General features: G+C 46.1%; 1 protein-coding gene across 5 annotated transcripts in view; it reads right to left on the reverse strand.

Moving 5' to 3' along the window:
• The window catches only part of PIGL (phosphatidylinositol glycan anchor biosynthesis class L), a 125351-nt gene that overhangs the window by 12265 nt on the left and 101063 nt on the right, over nucleotides 1–12023 (reverse strand). For 2 of the 5 annotated variants that reach the window (XM_054670439.2, XM_054670440.2), the window contains one exon: nucleotides 4222–4743. The exons of 1 other annotated variant lie outside the window; for it this stretch is intronic. In XM_054670439.2, coding sequence (XP_054526414.1) covers nucleotides 4645–4743 — 99 coding nt within the window. In that variant the 3' untranslated portion in view covers nucleotides 4222–4644. Of the gene's footprint in view, nucleotides 1–3637; nucleotides 4169–4221; nucleotides 4744–6037; nucleotides 6185–12023 lie in introns of those variants that run through there. 2 more of the 5 variants (XR_010153003.1, XR_010153004.1) reach the window with 2 other exon arrangements.

A 12023-nucleotide genomic window follows, 5' to 3' on the forward strand; every position in this document is an offset into this window, starting at 1 on the left:
CGCCCGGCCTGGTTTTTTTTTTTTTGAAACAGAGTCTCACTCTGTAGCCCAGACTGGAGTGCAATGGCACAATCTTGGCTCACTGCAACTTCTGCCTCCTGGGTTCAAGTGATTCTGCTGCCTCAGCCTCCCAAGTAGCTGGGATTACAGGCATGCGCCATCACGCCTGGCTAATTTTTGTATTTTTAGTAGAGACAGGGTTTCGCCACGTTGGCCAGGCTGGTCTCGAACTCCTGACCTCAAGTGATCCGCCAGTCTCAGCCTCCCCAAGTGCTGGGATTACAGGTGTGAGCCACGGTGGCTGGCCCCAAGAGGAGACTTTTTGAATACTTTAATCTCCCCCTTCTCACTGGGAATTTAGGAATTTCACAGCATATTTGTGCATCTGTTTTAAAAATCAAAGCTGCCTAGGATTTGGCGGGCTCTTTCAGTGTACTCAGTCTCCTTCAGATTACGGAAGTTCTCCTTTATTACCCTCCTGCTTTTGCTCCTTCTGGAACTTCCATTATTCACGTTGGCTCTCCTTAATGTGTTTTCAAATCTCTTTCCCACCCTTATTTCCATTTCTTGGCTTTTTAACCTCTTTGTTCTGCAATATATCTTCTACTTGATATTCCACATTACTAATTTGTCACCACGGAGAAGTGTGCTTTTTTGTCTGGGTCAGTGCCTGGGCTGTCACTACTGTTTCTGATAAAGTCTCTTCCATTTAATTGCTACTTCAGTGAGATCTGCCCTATTCCCCTCCTTCTGAGCCTCCTCAGGTGAGGGTTCCCCTTTTGTATTGTGTCTGGTTGCTCTCGATTTTTGTGTTTTCTTAATGAGTCAGGGCTGCTGAGTAGTAGCCAAGCGGGGAGTGGTTGAAGTTGGCAGTTTCTGCTCTCTGGACCGAGGTGAGAACTGGCAAACCATCAGCCCTTGCCGAGGATGGGGTGGGTGGGGGATTGTTTGCAGGTCTCTCTGACAAGGGGTGACCCTCTCCTGACTTCAGCACATCCACCCCGGCCTGGTCGCTCTCCAGGTCTCTGAGCAAGTGGATTGCTGCCCCTCCCAGAGGATTCTTAGTTCACTGAGATCCTTTCTATTTGGGCAGTTGGAGGAGAGGATTCTCTCTCTTCTTTTTTCTTTTTCTTTCTTTTTTTTTTTTTTTTTTGGTGTTCCTTCAAGGAACCATGAAATTCTGATTTTTGCTCCAGGCTTTGGGGCTACTGCTGCCTAGTTTTGCAGGTTGTTAACCAAACAAGAGCATCTGGCTAAGTGGATGCTTAAGTCTCTGCTCCTTCTACAAGGCTGTTTGTGGCTTTCCCTGGGGAGGGAATGTGTTTGCAGGCAGGAAAGACTACTTGTTGATAATTTGCACAAGGACACTCTTTTCTTGCCAGGACAAGTGTCCCCAGGGCTGCATTGAATCTGGAGGGTACTTTTCTCATGAAGGCACTGCTAGTGGCTGCCCTAACTGGCCTCCAGGGGCTTCCTTCCCTCCTGTGCTGCAGTCCCTTGGCTCTCTGCTGGTACCAAGGAGAGCCTAGTTCTGGTCTGTCCTCTTTCCAGAACCCAGAGTAGAACCTGCAGTCTCAGATGCAGCAACCCTCTTTTTTTTATTTTTTAAATCTTATTTATTTTTATTTTATTTTATTTTTTTGAGACGGAGTCTCCCTCTATCACCAAGGCTGGAGTGCAGTGGTGTGATCTCGACTCACTGCAACCTCTGCCTCCCGGGTTCAAGCAATTGTGCCTCAGCCTCCCAAGTAGCTGGGATTATAGGCATGAGCCACCGCGCTGGCCGACTTCTACTTAATTATTTCAAAAAAGTTGGAATGTACAGTAAAACAAAAGAGGCAGGAAATGTTTTAAGTCTCACCATCCAGAAGCAAATATTGATAATTTTGTTCATCTTTCTAACCTCTAAGATTAAAAAAATATATATATATATATTTTTTTTTTTTTGAGACAGAGTCTCATTCTGTGGCCTAGGCTGGAGTGCAGTGGTATGATCATGGCTCACTGCAGCCTCGACCTCCTGGGCACAAGTGATCTTCTAACTTCAGCCTCCCGAGTAGCTGGGACTATACATACACCCCACCAAGCCTGGGTAATTTTAAAATATTTTGAAAAGATGGGGTCTTACTATGTTGCCCAGGCTGGTTTCAAACTCCTGAACTCAAGTAATCCTCCTGCATCAGCCTCCCGAAGTGCTGGGATTACAGGTGTGAGCCACTGCACCTGGCCTATACACACTTATTTATTTATTTATTTATTTAAGATGGAGTCTCGCTCTGTTGTCAGGCTGGAGTGCTGTGGCACGATCTCGGCTCACTGCAATCTCCGCCTCCCAGGTTCAAGCAATTTGCCTACCTCAGCCGCCTGAGTAGCTGGGACTACAGGTGCCCGCCCCCATGCCCAGCTAATTTTTGTATTTTTAGTAGACACGAGGTTTCACCATGTTGGCCAGGATGGTCTCGATCTCTTGACCTTGTGATCTGCCCGCCTCAGCCTCCCAAAGTGCTGGGATTACAGGCGTGAGCCACTGCGGCCGGGCCTATAAACACACTTTTTAAAAAGCTTCACATGATATCAAAATTCTCACATCCAAATGATCCATAAACAACAACAACAAAGTCCTTTACAATTATAAATGTTCATTGTTGAAAGATTACCTTGCCAGCTAGTATTTATCTTTTGGATATATATCTTTTGATATATATGTATTTATTTATATACTTGTGTATATATTTATTCAACAAAAATGGGATTGTGCTATTCCTAACCCGCTTTTAAAAATTTAATACAGTGTGAACATTCTTCCTTGTTACAAAACACAACTGCATCACTGGATTTTTCCAGTTTTGCTATTATAAATAATACAATGATAATCTTTGTGTGTATAATTGTTGTTGTTTTTTTGGAGACAGGGCTCTGTCGCCCAGGCTGGAGTACAGTGGCGCAATCTCAGCTCACTGCAGCCTCCGCCTTCTGGGTTCAAGCAATCCTCGTGCCTCAGCCTTCCGAGTAGCTGGGACCACAGGCCTGCGGCACTATGCCTGGCTAATTTTTGTATTTTTAGTAGACACGGGGTTTTGCCACATTGGCCAGGCTTGTCTCGAACTCCTGGCCTCAAGTGATCCACCCTCCTTGACCTCCCAAAGTGCTGGGATTACAGATGTGAGCCACTGCGCCCAGCCAGTGTGTATATAATTTTGATTTTCTAAGTATTCCTTAGGTCATAGAATATGCATATTTTAAAAGCTCTTAGCAGAGTTGCTGTTCAGAAAGGCTGGGTCAGTGTCTGTCTTCCTAGTAACAGGGCACAGGTCAGCCTGTCCTACCACACTCTCCTACTGCACTCTAGCCAGTGTTAGTAACGTGCTTCTGGTCACATTTTCACATGAAGGCTATTAGGAGCTATTGACAAAGTTTAAGTAGACAAATCACATAACCAGATTTGCATTTTTGATTCCGGCTTCAGAGCCTAATAGCTCTATTAGTCTTATGTGGCCCCTAGGAGGCATTCAAGATAATGGTGACACTAAGCAAAGGAGGGCAAGTTGAGGCGGAGTGTCTGAACAAGCAGGTCTCTAACCTGCAGCTATGGAGAAGCAATTCAGTGTTTCCTGTGGTGGGTGGAGGGCATACTTACCCAGCAGAGCATGTGAGACTCTTTGATATGCACCTTCATGTATTATCTTGTTCAGTTCTCTGAGGTTGGGATCATTATTATTTCCCATTTTGCAGATGAGAGAATTGAGGCAGAGAAAGGTTCAGCACCTTGCCTTTGGTTACACAGCTGGTCATTCTGGCTTCAATCACAGGACTACCAGCCTGTGCTCTTTACCACTTAGCTTCCCTGACTCAGGCCACTTCCCTGGAGCGTTAGCTGGATTCTGAGAGTAGTTTCCAAGCCAGAGCTTTCAGAGAGCTTTTGTTCGTAGGACAATTTTAAGACATCAAGTTCTTGAATGTTTTGTGTTTTTTTAAGTCTCAGATTTATCTTCCTATTTCCTACTTCTCCAAAAAGACTGAGAGCTGACATATTTGATCGTAAGCTCTTTGAGGCAGAGTTCTTGCAATCGTCTCTGTATAAAACAGTGCCCACCCCAGTGACCTGTACTTGGATGCTTCAATCACAGCTGTCCTGTTAAATAGAGCAAGTTTTTCCTAGACCCACATTCTGAAAAAAGAAAAATCAAAGGAATTATGATTGAACCAATTCAACACACACTGTTGCATTTTGTGTATGTGTTTTTGGTGAACCTGCTTTGGAAACAATGTAAAAGTCATATCTGTGGAGTGTTTTTAGAGCACTTTTATGTTCATTTATGATAATAGGGACCTGCCCAGGCACTGGGCTAGGTGTTCCACATCTACTGTGTCATTATGTAAATTGTTTTTCACAAGAACTTGAGAAGCTAGCAGTGTAGCTATTATTATCCTTGGGGTGGTTTGTTTTTGGCTCTTTGGGTTTTTTCCCAGGGGAAGAAGCTGGAGTTTGGACAGCCCCTGGCCTACATGGGCTCCCTTTTGCAGAGGCTGCTCCAGCGGGGATCTCCTTGAGCTCAGGCAAATAAGCCAGTGCCAGGCCAGCTCCCCTGCACTCCTTTGTCTATTTTCCCCTTTGTTCCTTGGATCTGAAAACCCTTCAAGGCTTCAGAGGAAGCTCAGTGAGTTGATTCTCATGTACCGGGAGAAGATAATGTAGAGGCGGCGGAACCAGAGGAGCTGGCTGCGGTGGCAGGACATGGCTTTCTGGAAGAATCAAAGAGAACCAGTTATGAAACAGTTGCACTGGAGCTGTTTCATTACTTTCAGATCTGGCCTCCGCACCTTAAATCCTTCCTCGAACTAATATGCTTCATGCTATAGCCTTATCTGTCTTCTTCCTGTAACCCACGAACCTCTCTGGATTGGCCTCCTGTCATGGCCCCTGCTTTCCCATCTCCTACTTCCTGTGATTATAACACACAATGCTCACCGTAGCTACAGCACTCACCATGGGATACCAGAAAACTGGCAGAACAGTCCACATGCATCATCTCAATGTTAACAACCCTGTGAATCAAGTACTGTTATTACTGTTTTTTAAAAAATAAATAGATGAGGAAACTCATCAGTCTCAAACAGCTAGTAGGTAGTAGAGCTGGCTGAGATTTTAACCCAGAGCCAACTGATTGATTCTAGAGTCCACATTCTTTTTTTTTTTTTTTTTTTTTTGAGCCTGTCGCCCAGGCTGGAGTGCAGTGGCGCGATCTTGGCTCACTGCAAGCTCTGCCTCCTGGGTTCACGCCATTCTCCTGCTTCAGCCTTCCGAGTAGCTGGGACTACAGGCACCTGCCACCATGCCTGGCTAATTTTTTGTATATTTAGTAGAGGCAGGGTTTCACTGTGTTAGCCAGGATAGTCTCGATCTCCTGACCTAGTGATCCGCCCACCTCGGCCTCCCAAAGTGCTGGGATTACAGGCGTGAGCCACCGCGCCTGGCCAGTTAGAGTCCACATTCTTAATCACGTTGCTACTACCTCAAATATACAACACAAACAGGGATGTTTCACGGGAAGAAAGCTAGTACACTATGCCCAAATTCCTCTGAGTTAGGTCGTTTGGGGAGGTCCAATCACTATCAGAAGAAGAAAAAAAGGAATGGCACACAGGTGTGAGTTGTCGTTCCTATCTTCTAGGGGAAATGTACATTATCTTGTTATTCAGACCTAGTATAGTTCAGTTTTTAAACAGAATAGATTACAGCAACTGACTTCACTAGATATACATAAAAGGATGTGCCTGTTTATCTCTAAGTACCATAATTAACTTGCCTCTCTAAGCTAATATCTTCACAAACTTTTATGTAAATAACCCCTTTTATATTCATTGTCAGACCCTACATGACTTGCCAGGTATGGAGGCTCATGCCTGTAATCCCAGCACTTTGGGAGGCTGAGGTGGGTGGATCACCTGAAGTCGGGAGTTCGAGACCAGCCTGACCAACATGGAGAAACTCTGTCTCTACTAAAAATACAAAATTAGCCGGCGTGGTGGCGCATACCTGTAATCCCAGCTACTCGGGAAGCTGAGGCAGGAGAATTGCTTGAACCCAGGAGGCGGAGATTGCAATTAGCGGAGATTGCAATTAGCGGAGATTGCAGTGAACCGAGATCGCCACTGCACTCCAGCCTGGTGACAGAGCGAGACTCTGTCTCAAAATAAATAAATAAATAAATAAATAAATAAATAAATAAATAAATAAATAAATATAAAATAGAAGATAAAGGGAAAACCATTACAAAAGAGGGACATTATAAGATAATAAGACGAATTGGCTAGGTGCAATGGCTCATGCCTGTAACCTCAGCACCTTGGGAGCCCAAGGCAGGTGGATCACTTGAGGTCAGGAGTTTCAGACCAGCCTGACCAACATGGTGAAACCCTATCTCTACTAAAAAAAAAAAAAAATCCAAAATTAGCTGGGCATGGTGGTGCACGCCTGTAACCCCAGCTACTCAGGAGGCTGAGGCAGGGGACTCGCTTGAACCCAGGAGGCAGAAGTTGCAGTGAGCCAAGATCGCATCATCGCACTCCAGCCTGGGCAACAAGAGCAAAACTCTGTCTCAAAATAAATAAATAAATAAGAGAAATAATCTGCTAACAAATATAACAGCTTTGGGCAGGGCACGGTGTCTCATGTTTGTAATCCCATCACTTTGGGAGGCTGAGTTGTGCAGATCACCAGGTCAGGAGTTCAAGACCAGCCTGGCCAACATAGTGAAACCCCATCTCTACTGAAAATACAAAAAAATTAGCCAGGCTTGGTGGTGCTGGCCTGTCTGTAATCCCAGCTACGCAGGAGGCTGAGGCAGGAGAATCACTTGAACCCAGGAGGCAGAGGTTTCAGTGAGCTGAGATCTTACCACTACACTCCAGCCTGGGCAACAGAGCGAGACTCTGTCTCAAAAAAAAAAAAAAAAAAAAAAAAGATCAGTGTTACGAAAACCATTCACTGACCACAAAGTAATTAAATTATAAATTAACAATAAAAAGGCCCCATACACGGCAGGGCTTAGTGGCCCACACCCGTAATCTCACCACTTTGGGAGGTTGAGGTGGGAGGATCACCTGAGGTCAGGAGTTCGAGACCAGCCTGACCAACATGGTGAAACTTCGTCTCTACTAAAAAATACAAAATTAGCCAGGCGTGGTGGCACCTGCCTGTAATCCCAGCTACCTGGGAGGCTGAGGCAGGAGAATCGTTTGAACCTGGGAGGTGGAGGTTGCAGTGAGCCGAGATCGCACCATTGCACTCCAGCATGGGCACCAAGAGTGAAACTGTGTCTCAGAAAAAAAAAAAAAAAGACCACATATACACACAGAGCCATGCCATTCTCATTTGTGGTAGTTCTATAAAGTCACCGAAAACACTGAATTAGTGAATACTGAACCATTGTTTCTAGTGGAAATACAGGGTCGGGTTCCTCCAAGCCTTTGGCCACAATATTTTCATCAATCAGTCAATATATAACCTTGTTTTGTGTATATTTCTGTTTAAAAACTCCATATGAAATATATGTTGTTGATTCATTAGCACTGAACTCATGGCCAATGGCACTGTAACTCATGCTTGTGATCAAACCCACATAAGGCACATTACAGCCTCTTGTGCTTAGGAATGCAAGACAGCACTTCAGCATCATCCTTAGAGGCTATTTTAAACAGCAAAATCAACAAAAACCACAAAAATGAGAAAAATGGGGCATTAAATATACACAAAAAGGTATTTTTTTTACAGTAGGAGAGCTGAAACAGCTGGGAACATGCATATGTGCACCCGGTGACTCATGTTTCACCCCTCTGCGAGTGTCCACGAATGACTACAAAAGCACTTCGAGCACTGACTTTGGAGTTACAAATGAATTTTAGTGAGTAGGTGCATTCATAAATATAGAACTACAAATAATGAAGATCGACACATGTTTGTAACTGTAAATTATACCCTCAAAGATTAAAGGGGAACTCACAATGGAGTCTATAAATTACTTATAATTAAATGACAATAGGAGAACTACATATCAAAACTTATCATGTGTAGCTAAAGAAACACTTCAAGGAAAATTAATAGTATTAAAGTTTTTTTTTTTTTTAAAGATTGAAAATGAAAACAAAGCTAACCTTTCAAGTTAAAGAGATTTAAAGAACAGGCTGGGTGCGGTGACTCCTGCCTGTAATCCCAGCACTTTGGCAGGCCAAGCCGGGTGGATCACTTGAGGCCAGAAGTTCGAGACTGGCCTGGCCAAACATCGCGAAACCCAGTCTCTACTAAAAATACAAAAATTAGCCGGGCGAAGTGGCGGGCCCCTATAGTCCCAGCTACTCAGGAGACTGAGACAGGAGAATTGCTTGAACCCAGGAGGTGGAGGTTGTGGTGGGCCGAGATCGCTCCCCTGCACTCCAGCCTGGGTGACAGAGCAAGACTCTGTCTCAAAAAATAAAAATAAAAAATAAATAAATAGGCTGGGTGCGATGGCTCACACCTGTAATCCCAGCACTTTGGGAGGCTGAGGTGGGCGATCACCTGAGGTCGGGAGTTCGAGACCAGCCTGACCAACATGGGGAAACCCTGTCTGTACTAAAAATACAAAATTAGCCAGGCGTGGTGGCGTGTGCCTGTGATCCCAGCTACTTGGGAGGCTGAGGCAGGAGAATCGCTTAAACCCGGGAGGCGAAGGTTGAGGTGAGCCGAGATTGCACCATTGTACTCCAGCCTGGGCAATAAGAGCGAAACTCCGTCTCAAAAAAAATAACATAAAATAACAGTAAAAAGAAAGAAAGAAAGACAGACAGACAGAAAGAGGGAGGGAGGGAGGGAGGAAGGAAGGAAGGGAGGGAGGGAGGGAGGGAGGGAGGGAGGAAGGAAGGAAGGAAGGAAGGAAGGAAGGAAGGAAGGAAGGAAAAGAATAAAACCATAAATGAAGTAGGACAGAAATAATAAAGTACAAAAACTAATGCACTATTGAAGAAACAATTTAATTAATATGTGCTCAACACTGCATTCTCAGTACCTAGCAAAGTGCCTCTTACTAGGTACAAAGGTTTACTGTAGAAAATTTAGAAAATATGGGCCGGGCATGGTGGCTCACGCCTGTGATCCCAGCACTATGGAAGGCCAAGGCGGGTGGATCACCTGAGGTCAGGAATTCAAGACCAGCCTGACCAACATGGCGAAACCCCGTGTCTACTAAAAATACAGAATTAGCTGGGCATGGTGGCACATGCATGTAATCCCAGCTACTCGGGAGTGTGATGCAGAAAAATCACTTGAACCCAGGAGGTGGAGGGTGCAGTGATCCGAGATCGCACCATTGCACTCCAGCCTGGGCAACAAGAGCAAAACTACATCTAAAAAAAAAAAAAAAAAAAAAAAGGCCCGGCGCAGTGGTTCATGCCTGTAATCCCAGCACTTTGGGAAGCAGAGGCGAGCAGATCATCTGAGGTCAGGAGTTCAAGACCAACCTGGCCAACATGGTGAAACCCTGCCTCTACTAAAAATACAAAAATTAGCTAGGCATGGTGGCATGCGCCTGTACTCCCAGTTACTCGAGAGGCTGAGGCAGGAGAATTGCTTGAACCTGGGAGGCAGAGGTTGTTGTGAGCTGAGATCGTGCCACTGCGCCCCAGCCTGGGCGACAGAGCAAGACTCTGTCTCAAAAAAAAAAATGGCCGGGCACAGTGGCTCATGCCTGTAATCCCAGCACTTTGGGAGGCCGAGGTGGGTAGATCACCTGCGGTCAGGAGTTCGAGACCAGCCTGACCAATATGGTGAAATCCCATCTCTATTAAAAATACAAAAATTAGCAGGGCCTGGTGGCGTGAACCTGTAGTCCCAGTTACTGGAGAGGCTGAGACAGAAGAATTGCTTGAACCTGGGAGGTGGAGGTTGCAATGAGCCGAGATTGTGCCACTGCACTCCAGCCTGGGCGACAGAGGAAGACTTCATCTCAAAGAAAATTTAGAAAATAAAGCTAAACAAAAAAACCCCAAAACCAAAATCATTATCCTAAGTGTCTATTCTCTTAGATTTTCCTTCCTTCCTTTCTTCCTTCCTTCTTTTCTTTTCTTTCTCTCTCTCTCTCCCGCTTTCCCTCCCTCCCTTGTTTCCTTCCTTCCTTCCCTCCTTCCCTCCCTTCCTTCTTTCCTTCCCTCCCTCCCTTCCTTCCTCTCTCCTTTTCTCTCCCTCCCCTCTTTCTTTCTTCCTTCTTTCCTCTCTTCCTTCCTTTCTTCTTCCTTCCCTTCCCTTCCTTCCTTCCCTTCCCTTCCTTCCTTCCCTTCCCTTCCCCTTCCTCCCTCCCTCCCCTTCCCTCCCCTCTCCTCCCCTTCCTCCCTCCCTTCCTTCCTTTTCTTTCTCTCACTCTCTCCTTCTCTCTGTCTCTTTCTCCCTTCCTTCCTCTCTCTCCCTTCCCTTTCCCCTTCCCCTTCCCTTCTTCCTAATAAAGCTGTGTTGCCCAGGGCAGACACAAACTCCTGGGCTCAAGCCATCCTCCCACCCCAACCTCCCAAGCAGCTGAGACTACAGGCACGAGCCACAATCCCCGACTTGGTTCTTTCACTCGTTGTGCTACCCATCTCTCTGTGGGGAGCTTAAGTCTACAGGGGGATGCACCTGGAGACAAACTGAGGAATAATTCTCCTCAGCCCACCCTCTCCCTAACTCTGATGGCACTCAGTCACCTGTTCCATGGACAGCTAAGAGTTTTCCCTAGGATGACCTGAGCTGGCCTAGCTCTTCCTCACCCTGCATGTAGGCTTCTTGCAGTCTGCCCTGGGCTCTTTTTTTTTTTTTGGAGACGGAGTCTCGCTCTGTCACCCAGGCTGGAGTGCAGTGGTGCGATCTTGGCTCACTGCAACCTCCGCCTCCCGGGTTCAAGCAATTCTCCTGCCTCAGCCTCCCGAGTAGCTGGGACTACAGGTGCCCACCACCACGCCCGGCTACTTTTTTGTATTTTAGTAGAGACGGGGTTTCGCCGTGTTGCCCTGGCTGGTCTCAAACTCCTGAGCTCAGACAATCCACCTGTCTCGGCCTCCCAAAGTGTTAGGATTACAGGCGTGAGCCACGGCGTCTGGCCTCCCCAAGGCTCTTTACAGAGGCTCCCAGCAGGTCTGAATTCTTCTTAAACTCAAGCTGGGAGCATCGCTCCATGTATAACAGTGATAAAGTGGCAAATCAAAATGTCTAACAGTAAGGGATTCGTGATATATCTTATGGTATATACATACAGTGGCGTAATTGGCAGCCATTGGTATTTGAATACTAAATGAAATAGGAGAAAATGTTCATAATAAATAGTTTTGATTTTTTTTTTTTTGGCTAGGGTCTGGCTCTGTTGCCCAGGCTGGAGTGCAGTGGTATGATCAGGGTTCATTGCAACCTTGACCTCTTGGGCTCAAGTGATCCTCCTGCCTCAGCTTCCCGAGTAGCTGGGACCACTGGCATGTGCCACCATGCCTGGCTAATTTTTCTGTAGAGATGGGATTTTGCTCTGTTGCCCAGCAAGCAGTCCACCCACCCCGGCCTCCCAAAGTACTGGGATTACAGGCATGAGCCACTGTGCCCAGCCCATAACGTATTGTCAAAGCAGGTTTTTTGTTGTTGTTTTTTTTTTGAGACAGAATCCTCTCTGTCACCCAGGCTGGAGTACAGTGGCATGATCTCAGCTCACCACAACCTCCACCTCCCGGGTTCATGCGATTCTTCTGCCTCAGCCTCCCAAGTAGCTGGAACTACAGGTGCATGCCACCACGCCTGGCTAATTTTTGTAGCTTTAGTAGAGACGGGGTTTCAACATGTTGGCCAGGCTGGTCTTGAACCCCTGACCTCGTGATCTGCCCACCTCAGCCTCCCAAAGTGCTATGATTACAGGCATGAGCCACCACACCTGGCCAAAGCTGGTTTTAAATAGGCACTGTGTGATCCCATTTGAAATGTGTATACACATACACATTATATATATATTAAGAGTAGGGCTGGGCACGGTGGATCATGT

This window comes from Pan troglodytes, chromosome 19 (genome assembly GCF_028858775.2).
Source record: "Pan troglodytes isolate AG18354 chromosome 19, NHGRI_mPanTro3-v2.0_pri, whole genome shotgun sequence".
Taxonomy (NCBI): domain Eukaryota; kingdom Metazoa; phylum Chordata; class Mammalia; order Primates; family Hominidae; genus Pan; species Pan troglodytes.